The 21,181-nt window shown below is 35.8% G+C and overlaps 1 protein-coding gene across 1 annotated transcript in view; it reads right to left on the bottom strand.

The window, feature by feature from the left end:
• Positions 1-274: 274 nt before the first annotated feature.
• skia (v-ski avian sarcoma viral oncogene homolog a) overlaps positions 275-21,181 on the bottom strand; it is an 87,592-nt gene continuing 66,685 nt past the window's right edge. The window contains exons 2-7 of the mRNA XM_073819037.1: positions 12,855-12,974; positions 11,152-11,267; positions 10,190-10,467; positions 7,577-7,905; positions 7,140-7,370; positions 275-4,181 (exon numbers count right to left, since the gene is read on the bottom strand). Of these exons, the coding sequence (XP_073675138.1) occupies positions 3,987-4,181; positions 7,140-7,370; positions 7,577-7,905; positions 10,190-10,467; positions 11,152-11,267; positions 12,855-12,974 (1,269 nt within the window). The 3' untranslated portion in view covers positions 275-3,986. The remainder of the gene's footprint in view (positions 4,182-7,139; positions 7,371-7,576; positions 7,906-10,189; positions 10,468-11,151; positions 11,268-12,854; positions 12,975-21,181) is intronic.

Here is a 21,181-nt window from a genome sequence, read left to right as displayed (position 1 = left end):
AGCCATTACTACAGTCAATGACAAGAGTTCTACCTTAGATCTATAATTCACCTGTTAAGCAGGAGCAACAAGACAGGAAAAAAACTGGAAGAGGTAAACACATTTTCTTTGAAGGATCAAAACATTGCATGCAGCAGAAAAAAAATATTTTTCCTGAATGTATAATATAAAATTAAGGTATGTCTAGAGACACTTCTAAGTGAAGAAAAGTAGTTATTTCAAAGAAATAAAGATGCCGTTCCACAGAGACCGAAATAACAACCAGAACAAAATATTTCTGGACAAACAACTTTATTTTTGATTATGGGTCTATACACTGTACATCCTGACACTGCAGTATATAAGCCGAACTACTTTCAACTCTAATCTCATAGAGCTCTCTATCTTACATTATAGTCCATGTGAGGGGAAAAGGGGACGTCTAAGAGGGAGAAATTGGCCAGATCCAAGTGTATAAGCGGCATCAGTAGAAGAAGAAAGCATACATTAATCTCTTACATAAAAATAATTTCAAGAGTTGCAAGGTTTATAGTATATTGTTATAGCAGCAGTGAAGGGCTAAGAAGATACATCGGCATGAAAAAAAAAAGGAGAACAGATTGTTAAAATAAGAATCTGAATGTCTGATTCAACCAGAAATGATGTATTTGATATTTAGTTGAACATAACAAAACATTGATAACAGAAAAAGAAAAGGCATTTACCAAAACGATTTTACTGAACATTACTATTCCTTGTAGCACAAAAAAGGGAAAAAAGCAGAATAAAAGGACTGAATATGCTTGCATTGGGAATACAACCTTTGAAATAATAGTTTTTAAAACATTTTCTTTCTTTTTGTTTTTAAAAACACAACGTAAAATATAACAACTATTATGTAAGGTTTTTTTCTCATTCTGAAAAAAAGAGAAAGAAACACAATATACATTTATGATACAATTTTTGTAAAATGAAAAGAAAACAGTTATATACATTGGTGATTTTGTACTTTCATCATCAGACTGGCTAATCCTGCTCATTTATTATCAGTGATGTTATGTCGTTATTGCTGTATTTTCGATCTTTTTTTTTCTTCGTTAGCAAAAAACGGCTCTTTTAGAAAAAAATCCACATTTTTAGTATCATACCGGGAGCAAAGGAGCCTCTGTGATCAATTTCTCCCTTTTTCATAGAAAACCGCTCGAACAAAGTAAACTACACATATCAATTTGCGTGTAAAAACAACTATAAAACCTTATCGGAAAGTTTTTTTGTAATTTTTATTTCTTTTTTTGGTCTGTAAAAATGCACAGTCTCTTGCTACCGTTAAGACACTGAGCTTCCTTTAGACCCCCGTTTAATATCTCCGCATATCGTTTCAAAGGCTCTTTTTACATCTATAGCAAAAGTAACCTCTTAAATATATTTTTTATTCCTTAAAAACAGAGAAAGAAAAGAGTTTATTTATTCCGACGTACATTTAAAAGCTGTCTTAGTATAAGATTTAACTTCTTCTTTACCAGTGGCAATTGGAGCATTAAATTCTGCTATGCATTTTTCTTGTATTTAATTACTCATCGATTTTCGAAGCAGAAAAAATCAAACATCAAAGGAATACTGACAAACTGGCATTAAAACCTATCAAATAAGCTGCGGCTTGCTCTTAAGCAGTGATAGTCAAGTTCGTTCTGGCAAAATGGGGCGAGCCGAAGAGGCTCAGTGCAAATGGGACGTCCCGCTCTCACCATCCGACCGCTGTCTGAACATTCGGCCACCGTGGAAACGGGCTCGATAATTGTTCCTCTTCTGGAACCCACAAGGCCCCCAAAGACAGGCACTTGAAGGTCTCCAGCATTGCATATGCACATAAGGTTTGTATCTAGCCCAAGAGTAATGCCGTTAATGTTGCGTTTAAGAGCTGAAATTTATTGTTAAGAGGGTTTTGTTTTCCTTTGTAGTTAAAAACAAGATTAAAATTGCTTTATATTGCATAACACAATAATAAAAAAAAAACTTACATATACAGTTTTAATGCCCAATAATGAATATATGAATGGCAGACTTTATCTTTTCTTTTAAATTCCATGCATATGAAAGAAATTACATAAGCTTGCTATTGAAAGAAGGAACATAAGCAATAAAATATTCACACAGTCTGAAAAAACATCCGTTATAACAACAACAACAACAACAAAAGAGCCAAAACGTAACATACATTCTGATTGCATTGTACCCAATGTATATAAATCACTTATAAAATATATGTATTTTCAACAAAATCTATCTCAGCTAAGTGTGTGAGCATTTAAAGATGCATTTATTAAACCATCTAGACTTTCTTTCGCTCGCTCATCCATCCTCGTCGCTTTGTACACAGTAATACGCTCTTGCTCACAGCCGAGAGGAGCACCTGCATTGATATTTAGACTCCCTTTTACCAATGCATGACAATTTGTGTGTCCTATTCGCTCGGAACGGTTTTAAATTTGATTCGGAACCGTTCAAAACCTGTAGGGATCCAGGACAGTAACAATAACACTTTAGCAACGATTATAATCATATATCGATAACTATGATAAATGTTGAATTAAAGTCAGATTGAGGGAACGGCCGTGTGCGCCGTCCGCTTTTCAGCAAGCAAGCATGTAGAACTTTTTTTTTTAATTCTTGCGGTTTTATTTACAATAGTTTGTCTTAAACACATGATTACATTGCATTTATTAGAACTGCATATAATTAACAAAAGGTTTATTTCAATTTTTATACTTAGGAATACTAAAAACTCTCTGAGATAAATGTGTGGGAGAGTGGGAGCGTAATGCATTTAGACAGGATTTTGTAATGACAAAGTGCGATTCATTATTGAAAAGTAAAAAACAAAGCGAAACAGAAAAAAAAGAAACATTTTCATATTTACATATTATAATTTACTTAAAAAGAACAATTTGTGGTTCTTGATCACATGACACCTCCTGCCCTAGAAGCCGTTTTTTTTTTTTTTTTTTATGCTGTTAGTTTATTCCCAAAAATGGCCGCCCACGTTTGTGAGCCGGGCCAGTTGTCAGCACCTCAGCCCACGGAGAAGCTGTACGCGTGTGTGACGAGAAGAAAACCCAAACCCTCGCGGAGAGCAGGAGCCGCAAACCTCCGATTCCACACTGACCACGATCTTAAGATCCGCCGACAGGTTTTGACCCTCGTGGCGTATCGCACGACAGCTTCTGAGGGGAGCATTTGTTTGCCGTTAAAAGAAAGTGCTCTGGCTTGGTCGTAACACTTACTTGAATACAAATATCTCTCCCTTTCAACAGGGCTGAACTTCTCCACCTCTAGCTCTCCAAAGCCCCTCAACGCTCTCCTGACCAGTATCTCTTTACCATTGTTGAAGGTACAAGTGTGTAACCATTTTGTCTCCATGGCTTCTTTTAACCAGCATGACATGTATGTACACGTAAAAAGGGGAAAATTTGAGGCTTTGATAAGTTTTTTTTTTTTTTTTATCTCATACACACTCACTAACAAGTCTCTTAAATAGCTTATTACAAAGTGATTTTCGTTGTAGTTCCTCAAAACGACTGAGGAAATGAAAGGAAACAGGAATTTCTGATGGGATGATGATGAGTCCTTGTCTCTCGGGGCGAACAGCGTGCTTAAAAATTGCTGTGTAAAATTTTTCGTCATTATCACCAATTTGTTTGTCATAGAAAAGTCTTCATTTCAAAATGTATTCAGTTTCAGGCACAGTTAGCTTTTGTGCTATTGGCTTCTTCCTTTCCGAATAGACTTTGCATTTTTTTTCTTCCTTTTTTACATCTGGTTGGAGGCGAGGTGCATTTCAGTGCTAAACATTTTGTCATCAAAAAACGTTCAGGATACCTCCGGGTTTGCGCTGGCTAAGAGGCAGGTGGGCGGGGCTCACCCCGCATGCTAGTTGACATGATTGGGTGGTTGGTGCTGTCAATCAGGGCGGTGTTGATGTGGATTGGGTGGAGTCAAGAGATAGAGGATTAGTTGGAGTCTTTGGCGGGTGGGGGTGCTGCGTCTGTGCCGTTCTTGCTGGGGCTTTTGGGCCACAGCTGTTCCTGTAGCTCCTTGACCACTCTCTCCAGGTGCTCCCTTGCCTCCCGCTCTTGCATCAGATCGGATCTCAGCTGCTCTCGGTCTGCCTCAGCGTGCTGCAACTTTACTTGAAGGTCTTCAATCTGAAAATATAACAAATACAGATGAATAAAGTGGCCACAAATTCGCAGCAAATCATGTAGTTTGACGAAAAGCTATACAGTTGAGGTCAAAAGTGTACGTACGCCTTGCAGAATCTGCAAAATGTGAATTATTTTACCAAAGTATGAGAGATCATACAAAATGCATGTTATTTTTTTATTTAGTACTGTCCTCAATAAGGTATTTCACATAAAAGACTATACATGTTCAAAAGTTTACATACACTTGATTCTTAATACTGTGTTATTACCCGAATGATCCACAGCTGTGTTTTTTTTTTTTTGTTTAGTGATAGTTGTTTATGAGTTCCTTTGTTGAATTGCCCACTGTTCTTTAGAAAAATTCTTCAGGTCCCGCAAACTCTTTGGTTTTTCAGCATTTTTGTGTATTTGAAGCCTTTCCAACAATGACGGTATGATTTTAAGATCCATCTTTTCACACTGAGGCCAACTGAGGGACTTATATTACAGCTATTAACTATTACAGAAGGTTCAAATGTTCTCTGATGCTCCAGAAGGAAAAACTATGTATTAAGAGATGGGGGTGAAAACTTTTGAACAGAACAGAATGAAGATGTGTACATTTTTCTTATTTTGCCTAAATATAATTTTTTTTTCCATTTAGTGCTGCCCTTCAGAATCTAAAGACGATACTTGCATGTTTTTCAGAAGACAAAATACGTTAAATTTACCCTAATTTTCAAATTCAAAAAGTTTTCACCCCCAGCTCTTAATACATTGTGTTTCCTTCTGAAGCATCAGAGAGCATTTGAACCCTTCTGTAATAGTTGCATATGAGTCTCTCAGTTGTCCTCAGTGTGAAAAGATGGATCTCAAAATCATACAGTCATTGCTGGAAAAAGTTCAAATATACAAAAATGCTGAAAAACAAAATAATTTGTAGGGCCTGAAGGATTTTTTTTAAAGAACAGAGGACAGTTTAACTGTTCAGGACAGACAAGGGACTCATGAACAACTATCACTAAAAAAAAAAAAAAAAAAAAAAAAAAAACACCTGTGAATCATTCAGGTAACAACACGGTATTAAAATCAAGTATATGTAAACTTTTGAAAGGAGTCATTTGTCTTGTGGACTATGTTTAAACATACGTGAAATATCTTATTCAGGTCAGTATTAAATAAACAATACAATGCATTTTGTATGATTCATCTTTTTTTGGTAAAATAATTAACATTTTACAGATTCTGCAAGGAGTATATAAACATTTGACCTCAACTGTACATATATTGCTAGTTTTAGATTTATCAATATAGCAAAGTTCTGCTAGTAGCTTGTGGTGTAGGTCAAACACTGACATGCAAATACACAAACACTGCCAGGCAAACATCTCAGTGATGTCTCTCTCTTGTTTAGTCTGAAACACACAACTCTGACAGGAAGTTACCCTGTTTCCTTCTGAGAAATAAAACATATCTCATCAGACTTGCAAGACCACACCCAGTCTGAGAGTTCATTTGAAAGTGTGTGTGAGTGGGGTGTCATGTTACATCAATCTAAGCATACTTTAGATTACTGCTCATTAAACAGACACTTGTTTGTCCTGAGCCACTTCCAGTACATTTATAGCACAGGGCCAGTCACTCCGGGAACAATCTGTGGTTTACTGTCTTGCTCAAAGGCATAATAATTGTGAATCACACCTTTGAACCCACGACCTTTTGGTTATTAGCCCAGATCTTTAAACGCTTATCTTGGTAACACTGTGTGTGTGAATTAGGGGTGTGCAAAGCAGCCGGTATTTGTATCTGTATTTGTATTTGTTGAGGGGGGAAAAGTATTTGTATTTGTATTTGTATTCGAGTAAAATTCAAAATAGGTGTAAAATACTGTTTTTTTTGTGCGTTACACTTATAATTTACGTTATAGTGTAAGTATTCTTTAATTATATCCATTATAATAATTATGGATATGCAATATTGGTTGATTTTTTTGAACATGTAACAAGGAACGCCATTGAAAAGAAAATAACATAACAGCCATTACCTCATCCATGGTTAAACCAACAACTAATAAAATACCATTGTGAACATTATGAACCCCACCACCACCCATCCTTGTTGGAGGACGCTGAACAGACAGAATAAAAACAAATAATACTTAAAAGAACTGTTCTTCTTCTGAATGAACTTCTTTCCCGTGGCGTCTGCCGTTGCTAAGCAACCGTGACCTGATCTCTCAATGAAGACTCGGAAGCTTCAGCAAAGCATAAATGGATTTCCAGCATTAAAAATCGCTTGCAGTAGCTCTGCTATTAAATTTATTTAAAAATGGTTATTCCTGTACAGATATGATAAGCTGTCCCTCCAACTTGGCTGTTTTTCAATGTTATTAAGGGAAAGGGTGAAGCTGATTGGTTGCTTCTGGTCACATGACCAGCGCTGCGCTTGTGGCATTCTGAAAAGTTGAGATGTATTTATCTGGATGCGGCGCGGACGCGCCTGGAAAAAACGAGCGCGTAGCACCGTGTCCGCGTCGCTTCCATTATGAGCGCGCATACCGCGCGTCTACATGTGAAACAACTAACTTGAGCGTGCATGTGAACGGCCCCTAATGGAATAATCTCTCGATCAAACTCTGCTTCCCAAAAGCTATAAACTGCCTCCAGAACCCAGTTAAGGTACAAAAACCTATTCAACAAAAATAGTGATGCAGTGAAGTCTTTTTTCACCCAGCCGAGCCTTCTCTGTTGCTGTGTGTAGCAGCCTGTGTCAGTCACCTCTTTTAACCCCACCCCCCGACTCCTGAATGTCACTCACTCACGCGGGCATGCACTGACAAGTTTTTCTTGTTCCTGAATACAAATATTTTTTAAAGTATTTGTTCGAAATAAGTATTCGTAAAAAACACGCTATTTGTGCCTTTCCGAATACCGTATTCGGGTTCGGCTCCACCCCTAGTGTGAATGTGATTGAACTAACCTGTGCTGAGTACTTGGCTCGCAGACGGCCAGCTTCACAGCCTTTGTCACACACTCGTAGCTGTCTGGCCTGTTCCAGCTCTCTCTTCAGTCGTATACGTGACTCGTTGGCTTCTCTCATTTTCCTCTCACTTTCAGCACGCAGACGCTCAATTTCCTTACGCAGGTTCCTCTTCGCCTCAGTTGCCTCACGGAGCTTCTCCTTCTTAGCAACACGGAGAAACTCAAGCTCCTGTGGAAGACACAGGAATAAACTGATGACTACTCACTCTGTTATATATCATATATAAAGTTGAATGAACTCAAAGATGAAATGAAACCTCCAGTGTGCTGTCTTACATAAACTGTTGCATTAAATTCAAAGGTTCAGTTTACGTAGGAATAGATTTAGAAAAAAAATGAATCTGATGTTGAATCACTCTTAAAGTCTGTGGGTACCTGTTGGAGGCTCCGTTTGGCTTGTAAGGCTGATCCCAACTTCTCCTCCTGTTTTACCCTCATCTTCACTATCTCGTGTAGAAACTTTTCTTTCGACTCTTTCGAGTCCAGGCCGCTGTCCAGTGCCTGCCTCAGCGTCTCCAGCTCTGACTCCAGGTTCGTCATGGCGTGTCCCTCCCCTCCAGACACCAGGGGGCCTTCGGGGGGCCCGCTGACCGGCGTCAGAACTGCTGGTAAGGGGGCTCCGGGGCCGGAGGGAGAACTCAAGTCCTTAGCAGAGCTCGAGGATGTAAAAGATGGGGAGGAGAGTGAGGAAAGCGATGAGGTGACTGAAAAAAAAAACAAGACAGAGAAGAGACATAATTAGGTGGAGGATCAGACTACGTGGGCTTCATTGGTTCGTATGTCAGTCGGTTTTTTCCAAGCACCTGTCAAACACACAAGACGTGCTTTAAAATGAGCCGTAAAACGTGAGGAACGAAAGAAGCCTCATTGATTTTCTGCCGCATTCACACAAGAGCTGTTACCGTTCTAATCCACCTCTCTCCAGAGCGCTCAAGGTTGACTGAAAATGAACTGTGTGCAAATGAAGTGTGAATGAAATCCTAATGTATTTAAACGACTTTTGTTTCACTACACGGCGACTAAATCAGGGGTCACAGTTAAAACACTCTAAAGCAAGAAAAAAATTATTCCAAATTGCTCTTCAAATATGTTACCGGAATGTAGCATTCCTTTATTCATTTTAAAGAAAACAATTTTGATTCACTGCTTATTTTTCAGGCATTTCAGGTTAAAAGTGTAACACATACTTGTGGTTTCACTGTGTGAAGCTTCCATTGTGCTTGCATTACAGTAAGTCAAAATGATTTACTGTGATATTACATATTGCATTTAGTTATTTATATACTGTGCCTTGCGAAAGTATTCACACCCCTTAATTTTTTTCATGTTTTGTTTTGTTGCAGCCTTATGTTAAAATGTTTTAAATTACTTTTTTATCCACGTCAATCTTCATAATTTATAACTTCATAATTTTAATAAAAACAGAAATAAGTACATTGCATAAGTATTCATACCCTTAACTCAGTACTTAGCCTGAAGCACCTTTACAGCCTCAAGTCTTTTTGAGTATGATGCAACAAGATTTGCACATCAACATTTGGCAATAACCTGCCATTCTTCGCCTCACCTCTTAACCTCTCAAGCTCTGTCAGCTTGGATGGGGGCTGGCAGACATTTTCAGGTTTATTCAGAAATGTTTGATTGGGTTCAAGCTCAGGCTCCACAAACCCACAGCATGAGGCTGCTACCAGCACACTTTACTTTTGGGGTGGTACTCTGCAGGTGATGAGCAATGCTTGGTTTCCTTCAAACATGATGCTTGGAATTGAGGCTCATCAGACCTCTGGATCTTGTATTTCACAGTCTGAGGGTCCTATAGGTGTCTTTTTTGCAAATTCCAAGTGTGTTTTAATGTGTCTTCACTGAGGAGAGGATTGAGTCTTGCCACACCACCATACAGCCCAGATTGGTAGAGTGTTGCAGTGATGTTTGTCCTTCTGTAAGTTTCTCCCATCTGCATATATGATCATGGAGCTCAACTAGAGTGACCATCAGGTTCTTGTTCACCACTCTAACCAAGGCCATTCACCATCTATTGGTCAGTTTGGCCAGGAGGCCAGGTCTAGGAAGAGTCATGGTTGTTTCAAACTCCTTCCATTAAGGGTAATGAAGATTACATGCTTCTGTAAACCTTCAATGCAGCAGAATTTTTTTCTGAACTCTTCCCCAGATGTGTGGCTTGATGCAGTCCTGTCTCTGAGCTCTGCAGGCAGCTTTTTTTTTACCTCATGGCTTGGGTTTTGCTCTGATATGCATTTTTAGCTGTTAGATCTTTTATTAAGAAGTGTGTGCCTTTGCAAATCATACCCATTCGATTGAATTTGCCACAAGTTAATTTCACTCGAAGTGTAGTAACATCTACAAGCAATATAAATGCTCCTTAGCTAAATTTCAACTGTCCTAGATAAGGGTATGAATACTTATGCAATGGAATCATTTAGGTTCTTAATTTTTAATACATTTGCAAAGATGTTAAAACCCTGTTTCTGCTTTGCCCTTATGTTGTATGGAGTGTAGATTGATGTGGGAAAATAAGTAATTTTACATAAGGCAGCAACATGACAAAATGTGAAACAAATTAAGGGGTATGAATACTTTCGCAAGGCACTGTAAAAACAGTTTATAATCACTTTTAATTTATAATTTATTCCTGTGATGTCAAATTTGAATTTTCATTAGTCTTCAGTGTCAAATGATCCTTCAGAAATCATGCTAATATGCTGATTTGGTGTTTAAGAAACATTTCATCTCGAAAAACTTTGTGCTTCATTTGAAACAGACATGTAAAAATCACTTTCGATTCATTCAATGCATGCTTGCTGAACAAAGGTAATTACTGTATCAACTGTCAACTTTGATCAGCTATTACAACAATATAATGTATAGCATACAAGTCAAAATTAATTATGCTGTCAATAAAACTTGCTTTTAAACCTGGAACATTCCTTTAATGAGGTGGAGTGACAGTGAGGTGCGTCATGTACTCACATTCCTCACGGCTTTCCACTTCCACCTCCACATCCGAGTCTCGCTCCTCCTGCGAGGGCGGCAGGGGCTTGCTGGCAGTGGCCAAGGGGCAGGGCTGTGGGCTGGGGTGGGTCTCACCCGTCAGCCTCCTCTTCCTCCCACGGCTGGCACCTTCGCTTTCCGCCCCGGGTGGGTGTGAGCTGCTGGGGGCAGTAGGAGAGGCTTGCCCTCCTTTCTGGAGGGGTGTCAGAGCTACGTTGGGGGCCACGGCGCTCTCCAGGCTCTTGTAATTGTAGAAGCTGCAGAAGAGGATTCGGAGTGAGTGAGCAAACCACGTATGCAAATTTTTAATAAAAGTTCACTACAGGCTGCTGTACACTGTGCTTATATGTGTGTGTGTGTATAGCATGACCTAACACCATCTTAAAGAGTATGGGTGATTTAGTAATGAATAATCCAAACCAAATGGCAGGTTGACAGGAAAAAAGCATCTCTGCAACCCACAAACGAAGGGTGGGGAGAAAACAACGACTGTTGCTAGCGGTTTCGCAGAAACCGATCTGGGCTCGACGCAGTGACTCACCCAAACCCTTCTCTAGTTATGATGGTAGAGTTAAACCACATATATCTAAACAGACAATGGCCAACGGGCTTGCATCATGTTCCTCTGCACAGAAGATACAAACCTTATGCTGATTTACTTTTGAAAAACCACAAGCATGACTAACAATGCTGGTTTCAACAAATGAACATATGCACACCCTGTCTTAAGGTTACTGATACAATCTTTGCGCACTATATCATCTTTCATAATGTGATGATTGCACAATAAAATGGTGTTGTAGATTTGACTTCTAATTGCAGGTGGTGGTTTATTATCAGAAAATGAACATCATTTAAATTACATATTAACTATATATGATGGGAGTATTGACCAATCAGAGTCAAGTATTTCAGAGTTACATATAATATTTATTGTTTACCTGTCACGTAACATGCTAGCAGGTCTGCCGCCTCCCTCCTTATCACCAACAGAGATGTTTGGAGACCATGGCCTGAAGGCAGACGGTCTCTGTCTGGGCTGGATGCAGTTGAGCCCCTGCAGCAAGCCAGAGAGATGTTAAAAGACGTCTATTGTGTTACATGTAAGTTTTTCACAGTTGAGAACACAATCATAATGCATTCTAACATGAACACAGAGAACAGATACCATCTGCAGAGACAGCACGAAAAATGTTTTTTGCTTTTTTTTAGGCATTCTGGCAGTTTCACAGTTTATCACGGTTCTACCCCTTTGACTTTTCCATTGTATGTGACCCTGGACAATAAAACCAGTCTTAAGTAGCACTAGTCATAAAATAGCCAAAAATACAGTGTATGGGTCAAAATTACAGATTTCTTTTATGCCAAAAATCATTAGGATATTAAGTAAAGATATTTTGTACATTTCCTACCGAAAATATATTAAAACGTAATGTTTGATTTGTAGTATGCATTGCTAAGAACTTCCTTTGGAAAACTTTAAAGGCGATTTTCTCAATATTTCGATTTTTTTTTTTTTTTTTTGGAACCCTCAGATCCAAATTTTTTAATAGCCGCATTTCGGCCGAATATTGTCCTATCCTAACAAACCATACATAAATGGAAAGCTTATTTATTCTTTTAGATGATGTATTAATCTCAATTTCTTAAAAAAAACCTGACCCTTATGACTGGTTTTGTGGTCCAGTGTCACATATCAATCAGAATGCATAAAATAGTTGCTGAACCACTGCATTTTTAATATAGCATGAGCCGTTTTTTTATGTAAATTAGACTGTATCATTTCAAAATTTAAAGCAAAAACAGAATGGTCTGACCTTAGATTTGTGTAATTATGCTACATGAAACATCTGTATGAAACTGAAACAATAGACGGGCTGCATGAGAACGCAAATTCACTCTCTGACAGCAGGTGGCGTTTATGTAACAGCAGCAATACAGCATTTCCTTGGTAGCAGCGTTGCTTGTAAAAACGACACTAATATGCAGCATATGGAGGTAAGATGAAAGGAAAATACCATCTAAACTTTTCTGAAGACAGTCAGTTCCCCTCAGAGATACATTCTTATAAAACCCCAATTCAGTATTTAGGATTTTTTTTTTATTTTGTGCGTCGTGAACAGTGATCTTGCTCCTCTTTGTGTTCATGTTTAGCGTCCCTGGCTTCTGTTAATGGCCAATTATAGTTGGTTCATTTGCCCGGTTAAAGAATTAGTTGTATTTTTAAAATTCATACCGATTTTAACTGGTATATCACCCAGCACTGATAGTCTCTTAAATTTAACAGAGTATGTGGGAGAGACGGATAAAACAAGCTTGAAGAATGACCAGCAGTACAAGTACACTGAGGTCACTGTGTCTGCTTGAAATTGGAGAAGTATGCAAGCCTATTTGCAGGCTCTCTTCATTTTGGGAGAATTGATTTTTTCAAAAGAACATCATCAGTTATTTTGGGTCGAGATCTCGTTTCAGAAGAATCTGATTCTCTGTGGCAAGAAAACAGTTGCTTGGCTCCAAAAATCTTCTTAGGAACGGCCAAGTTTCGTAAACAGACTCGTATAATATTAATACATAGATAAATATATAATTACACAAACTCTATACTCTTATACAACTAATCACATAAAAAAAAAAGCTTTGTAACCTTATTGGCTGATGCAGAGAGGGATCGTAGCCAATCAGGTTGCTTGTCTTTGTCTCCTGAGGGCGACTGTGCTGGAAAGTCATCGTGTTTGGACTTCTTGGCAGGAATGGGATCAGACGCCTAGAGAGGGAAGAAAAGAAAGCCAAAAAGAGAGAGAAACGATGAGTGTTGCTCAATATGAAGCGAAATGAAGACATCATCGTTCTGATTTGTTACATTTCATGCATTTGCGTTTGGTCTAGTCAGGCGTTCAGATGCCCTACAGCCCTACAGTACGGTAATAGCAGGATCGATCACATTAAACGGGAGCCGCGCTAGAGGGTGTCTATCACTTCAGACAGAGCTGTGAACTGCAGGAGACAGGTGCAAAGGGAACGTAAAACTGCGAACGTTAAATTTAGTCCGAGTGTTGACACTATGTGAGACTGCATGTGTGTATGCCGGAAGGAAAAGGTCGGATGTATTGTTCAGATGCTTAATAGGTTGACAGGACCATCTGCTTTCATGCTGCCACGTGAACACGCGAGTGCAAATATACGTCGAGGCACTATTTGCTTAGCTCTGTCACTAATGGTTGTGCGATGACCTCACTCCTGCTAGATTCCTCACTGACTGCAGTATAATCCCTAAAATACACTGACCTTCCTTTTCTACACTCTCATTTACTCCAGAAAACCTGCGGTGTGAGCCGCCCACACATTTCTCGCTTATTAACACAAACCGCAGACGTTTAAACGCTAAAATAATGCACAACGACTGGACAAGCGGTATCAGCCTCCGGCTGTAAATCTGCGCCAACTTTGTCTGGTGGACTTTGTGAGAGCTATTTTGGAGCAGGGCTTCTCGTGGGAATGTGAGACAAACCCAACTGACAAACTGCAGCGTCCCGGCCTAGTGCCCTAACTGGCCCGGCAGCAGGGGCTTCTGGGTAAAATGCTGCCAACTGGGTTGCACGGTGTCTGGAAGGTTTGACACAGTTAGCCAATCATACGCTGAAAGAGCTTCATGCTTAAAAACTCCTTTATTTTTCCAGTCAGAGATGCCGAATATTTAGTTTTTGAATAAACGCAGCAGGGGGAGTCGATTACATTCAGAGTGAAAAGAGGGTCATTCACGCACAAGAAAGTGCTGTTGGGCCGGTGCTGTTTGCATACATGAAGGATTGCATCACGTATGACCTCATTCGGGCAGGCCGGTCTGCTCGGGCGTGGTGCATTTCCAGCAGCAGAGCTTGATTATATGACCCCGAAAAGAGTCACTTGCCACGTGCCTGTGTTTATTCGTGGATTAGACCTCTGACATAATGGAACCAAATCTGGGAGATCTTCCCTAATCTGGGTTAGAGAACACTGGAGGATTTGGCATTCTTGGCATCACTTATATGCTAGAAAATGATGGAGAATGAGATCCAGACAAAAACAAAAAACAAAAAAAACATAAGAACCACGAGACCCCATTTTCATTAGTCAAAGAATGTAATTCTTAACTTATTTAGACTATATATAAAATTATTAAATTTTTTAGACTATAACTTAGCTTTATTATACACACACACATAAAAATATGTGACCTTGGACCACAAAACCAGTCATAAGTGATTGCTAAGCACTTCATTTGGACAACTCTATAGGCGATTTTCTCAAAATTTTGAATTTTTGCACCCTCAGATTCTAGATTTTCAAATTGTTCTATCTCGGCCAAATATTCTTCGAATAAACCATACATCAATGGAAAGGTTATTAATTTTAAAATTAGTAATAAAATAATATTATTAAAAATTATTTGTAATTGAATAATTATAATAATATTATTAGTATAATAGTATTAACATTCAAACCAAACAACTGAACTGCTCAAGTAATATATTATACAAAAAAGGATTTTAAAATATTATTAATAATAATTAGAATAGCAAGTTTAAAAAAATAACATCAATTAATATAAGTTTAGCCACTATGTGAAGCCTAAGTAAAATGTTAAAATGAATATTGAGAACAATATAATATTTTTACCTCATGCTGTCTAAAAAATAAATGATACTACTATTATAATAATCATAAAATACTATTATTATAACTAATAATGTTTGTATTAATATTTAAAACAAACAACTTAAGTAATATATTTCAATATAAAAATACACATATTACAATTTTTAATTTATTACATTGCACTATATATACTATAAGAACATTTAGAAATAATACTTTTTTTAGACTTTCTAAAACTTTCAGTTTATACACACACACATACATAAAATAAAATAAACAATTATATATTACAAAAATATACACAAATCAAATAAAAGAGTTTAACATTTTACTCTTTTAATTAAAAATATATATTTAATTATATGAAGAATATATTTTGTATATATAACTATATACTTTATCTGTTAACTTTTTTACAGATTTTTTTATACACGCATAAAATAAAAAAATAATATTTATATATTATAAAAATCGAAATAACTTGTTTGTCGTATATTAAAACTGTTTTTATATTTTATTATATAGATTTTTTTTTTATAAAATTGAATTGTTTTAAATGCAAATGTAGGCATCACAACATTATATAATTGTAATCAATGCACTTGTTGTATTCTAGACTCCTTATAAGACCATGCTAACTGCAGACAGTCAGATGACCATAGTCAGGCCACACTGCAGGAGAGAGGAAATGATCTATAAATAACATCCTTGAAGCTGTTTTTTGCTCTCCTTAGTCTGGGGTCTTCCAGTTGGACCCTTTGAGGTCCCTCTTAAACACATCAGCCCATACCAGAACTCTGATGGCTCACATCACTCTGATAAATATATGACTACATAAAGACGTCAAGTCAAACAGACAAAATAGAAAAGCCAGGATTTAGATTTAATAGCGGACTACTACCTAACAGCCACTGAAGTGTGCACTTGAGACATGGCTAGAGAAAGCGAGAGATCTTTAAATATAGCTTCTATTTCTATCTTCTACTTTGTATATTAGACTCTCTGTCTATCAGTCTGTCATTTTCACACTCGTCGCTTCCTCTTTCTTTTATCTGATGGGCAGCAAAGGGGCCGTGTTTTAAAGCCCCCCTTTTAAAACAGGTCCCCAGCTCCTATTCTCACATCAAACAATGTGCTTGCGGGTGCGAAAATGGCACCATCCCGTGCAGCATCTTAGTGCGTGTGTGTGTGTCGTATGTGGCAGAAAGGATGCTGTAGACAGACATCCAAAGCACTGTGAGACATGCAGACAGGAAGTCACACCTTTTGATAAGAAGCAGGACGCAGCAGCATGCGAGAGACATACTTAGATGTGAGCTCAGGCCTGAAAAATGCACTAATACATTATTTCCTTTTGTTATTCTGAGGAATCTCACACCTTTCTTTCATCATGCTAATTTTGGCCTTGGAAGACCTTGCATAGATGTCTTTAAACCGACTAAATAAGACACAGACTAAAAACAGGAGTACACAGGATGGACAAGTTTCTGCAAAGCGGTTTAAAACTGCAGGTGTCTGAGGAAGGGCGGGGTGCCTCTCACACACACACACACACACACACACACACACACACTGCCTCGCACGTTGGTGTGAGAATGGAAGAAAGGTTTTTGCTAGAAGGCTTTTTGTTGCTTGCTTGAGGGATGACAGAGGAAATGTGTTTCGAAGGGCTGAACACCCACATGAATGTTCGCTTCTTGCCACATTACACACAATTAACCTACTAAACAAGTTAATGGAGTTGCTGAATTGCCTCTCCTGTCTCGTCGTCCTCATAATGCCACCCCTCCCAGTCTAGTCCTGTGTTTCCTGTGACACAGATTGCAGGATTTCCCTCCTAAACAAGCAATTGCGTTACAAACAAACATGACTGACAGAAACTTCCCCATGTGACGCTGGCAAAGTAAACATCTTCCTATGCTCTCTTTGTGTTACTGCTTACATAAAGCAATAAAGCCGATAAGAATGAAAGTGATTTTATTACTGGTAAGGCACAATGTGAAGCCTAAGAACATTTTATATTAATATCAATTGTAATAACATTTAAATTTAAAATGTCATTAAAAACAATTAATAATAATAGTTTATTTTCTATAAACTATTTTTAGACACTGTGTGAAGCTCAAGAAAAATATGAAAAATGATGGAAATATTTTCATAGGCTTCACATTTTCTAAAATTAATAATAAAATTATTTTATTAAACAATATTAAATAATATTATTTTAATTAATTAATATTAACATTTAAAAAAACTGAACTATTCAAATAACATAATATACAAAAAAGATTATTATTATTAATATTACTTATACTATTAAGTCTAATAAAAATCAACAATTAATATTATTAATTCTATTTTATTATTTTAGACACTGTTTGAAGCCTAATAGAAATATTTAAAAAAAATTAAATATTAATATTATTATTAATATTATGCTGAGTCTTATATAATGTAATATGGTGTGTCTAAAAAATTATAATAAAAAACTATTATTATTAATAATAAATAATATTAATATTAGTAATAATATTAAAAACAAACAAACTGAACTTTTCAAGTAATATAGTTCTAAAAAATATTTTTTTTTTATAAAAGTTAATATAATTATTTAATCATAATATAAATTATTATTGAGATTAATATGAATATTTTACTTCATGGTGCATCTAAAAAAATAATAATATTCAAATTAGTATTAATATTAAAAACTAACAACGGAACTTTTCAAGTAATATAGCTTATTATAAAAAAATCTGTCTACAAATGAATAATAATATACATTATTTTATATTTCATAATATTATAATTTAATATATTTAATTAAATATAATTATTTACATTGAAATATAATTATTTAAACATACAATTTAATATAATTAAATTAATATTGAGAATAATATTAATATTTTACCTTATGCTGTCTAAAAATTAATAATAATATAAATTATGTTTAATATTATACTTTAAAATGTTAAATTAAATTATTTATACTGAAATAATCATTCAAAAAAATAATTTCATATAATCATTTAAAATATTATTATTGAGATTAATTGTAATATTTGACCTCACGCTGTCTAAAAATTATTATTAATGTAGAGAATATTTGTACTAATATAATTTTAAATATTTAAATAAATATAATTGTTTCAATATTTATCAAATATTTTCCCTCATGATTATTATTAATATTTTACCTCAATAATACTAATATTAACATTCACATTTAAAACAAACAACTGAATGTTTCAAGTAATATAGTTCATCATAAAAATACACATATTACATTTCAATTACTAAATTTGACATTTATTTACATTTTTAACATTAAATGTTTTAATTCTGCTCATCCAATCAGACGATACAATTCATAAATATTTGCTTTCGAATTTTACGAGTTCAACAAATTCAAATTAGTTATCTCAAAAGTTGTGACTTGTGTGGCATGGCTTTTTCGCATCTGTGAAGTTCTCCACAGACAGGTTTGATTGATGAATGTTGCTATTTAACCGTGAGACAGGTTAAGACTACGAGACAGGTTTTTGAGAAGCTTGTGTGACAAGCTTGTATATCCACGCAAGTGTGAACGGCAAAAGAGCAAACCAGTTTTTTGTTTTGTGTGAGCGTCAGTGTGTGCAAGCGATACTCCACCCTCTCTCTGACCTGAACATGGCCTCCCCCTTGAGCTGAGCTACAGGCCTCAGCCGGAAGGGAGGAACTTCCTGTAAAACTAGCAGAGCGCAGCTCTCCCTCTCTCCCTCCGTCTCTTGCAGTCTTCAAACCAGTTGTCATATTTCTCACTAGCCAGTGACCACAGAAACCTTAACCGTACAGGTGTCAGACTAAACGTGATCTACATGCTCCACAAAGTTGCATTTGAGAACGTTTTTGTCCATAAGTTGAAATCTCTGATTTGACTTCAATTAGAAAGACTGAGCATTCTATGCATTCTAAGAAGTTTCTTTGCAATAAGCATCTCAACGACATATGCAAAGGCATTTGTCGTGTGGGAATCATTCTTCCCAAAGGAATAAAGTTGGTTTGATGGTAAACACATGTTGTTCTCTGAGAAATCTGGGTTTTGGGGAGGTAGAGGTGTAAAGTGAAACTGTGAAACGAGTGGTTTTGTCTCTCGTACATTTGCTCTCTGGGCGAGTACCCAGCTCATTAGGAACGTGGTGTCTGTACACCACACTGCTAGACAAAACACCTCCCAAACTATATGCCAACAAACACATACAGATGTTCATAGTGTTCTTCTCACTTTCCCAGACTATCAGATGTGTGTGAGACTCCTGCGACATTTTTTTGCGTTTAATCCTGTTTGTTTACTTGTGGATTTAATCTACAGAGCATTCACAGAGAATACGGTTTCAAATAGTTTCATCATTTAAACGTTCTCTTCTTTTTTTGGAGGGCAAATATTTGTTTTTGCTGCTTATATGGCAGACTGTATATCAGTGTGGTTATTGTTAACAAAAACAAAAAGGAAAACTAGAAAGTTTAAGCTGAAGTGCTAAAATGAACAAAAACTAAAATTAAAATTAAAGCTATAAAGAAATAAAATAAAATAAAATAACAAAATTACTCAAACTTGAACTAAAATTAAAAATATATAATATTACATGACTTAAAACCATATAAAATTAAAATGAAACGTATACAGAAATAAAATAAAATAAAATGGCAATATAGAAAATGAAAACTAGAAAATGTAAGCTAAAGTACTAAAATTATTAACAACTAAAATAAAAAATAAACAATAATAAAATTAAATAAAATTAAATTACTAAAACTTGGTCTAAAATAAAAAATATAATAATTCAAATAATAATTCAAAACCATATTAAATAACAGCTAGCTAAAATGACTAAAAACTAAAATAAAAAAATAAAGCTATACAGAAATAAAATAGATAAAATAAAATAAATAACAAAAAAGCATAATTTTAAATAACTCAAAACCATATAAAATAACTGTAATAAAATTAATAAATATATAATAAAACATATAATATATAAAATAAAAACTAATTCAAAATATTAAGAAGTACTATATTAATATCAAAATAACACTGAAAAAAATGCAATACATGTTTTTAATTTGTAGAAATGTTAGACTGTAGAATTTAATTATCATAGAAAATAAATAAAAAAACGAATTAAATATTATATATATGAAGTAATGAACTAATTAAATGCATTAATGTTATTTTAATAATAACATATTAATTGAATTATTAAATGATATATAATTATATTATTATTTATAATAAATATTTAATAATAAATAATTAAATTAATTTCATAAAAACAAATAATATATATGAACTAATTAAATTCATTAATGTTATTTTAAATGTAAAAATATATATAAATTGAATTATTATTTATAAGAAATATTTAATAATAAATTAAATTATTTGTTTTTTATTATTATTATTTTAAAAAATAATAAATGAAATAATTATGAGTTATTTTTAATAAAAAAGTATTTTTATTTGAAATGTTATTTATGATAAATATTTATTTTTAATTTTTTAATAAAAATATATATAGATAGATAGAATGATAGATTCAAAATGTGAATGAGCAAAAATCTAATTCAAAAATCTGAATGGGCAATGTGCACAATACAGAACGACACATCACTTCTGGCCTATTTTTAGGACTCAGATTGCATTGTGGGTAGCAGTGTTTCACTGTACATTGTTGGACAAAGGTCTCGGCAGAGGACTCGGGCCTGTCATTAGTGTCTGTGGTGTGTGTGTGTTGAGGTTGGGCTTCCAGGAAGAGTCCAGTGACTCCAGACATAACAAGGCCGCACAACACTCACATGTGCACCACAATAAGGCAAAGCAACTAAATAAGGACCATCTCCTGCAATCGCACATGCACGGTCCAGCACGGACTTCATTTCCAGACTCCAAACCACAAAGAAGCACACAAACGCAGCCGCACACACAAAACCACATCAAAAGTGAGGCGTTCTGTGCAGCTGCTTGCTTGCATATTCAACTAGAAACACACACACACACACACACACACACACACACACACACACACACACACACACACACACACACACACACACACACACACACACACACACATAAACCTGGTGTTTTCTAAACTTGGTCACACCAGAGAGGAGGGATAGGGTTCCACTTCCTCTCCAAATTTGCTTTGGCAACGGCTTGTGTGGGAACGCAGTAGACCCTGTTCCCTTCGGACACACAGGGGGCAAATCTGTAGTACAGGAAAGACGCTACACGTCCTGCTTTTTTTTTCATGAATGTCATCATTGCACACCTCACTCTAGTCAAAAACACAT

Source organism: Garra rufa, chromosome 15 (assembly GCF_049309525.1).
Source record: "Garra rufa chromosome 15, GarRuf1.0, whole genome shotgun sequence".
Lineage (NCBI taxonomy): Eukaryota > Metazoa > Chordata > Actinopteri > Cypriniformes > Cyprinidae > Garra > Garra rufa.
Note: the sequence above shows the minus strand (reverse complement) of the source record. Positions and strands in the feature narration are given on the sequence as shown.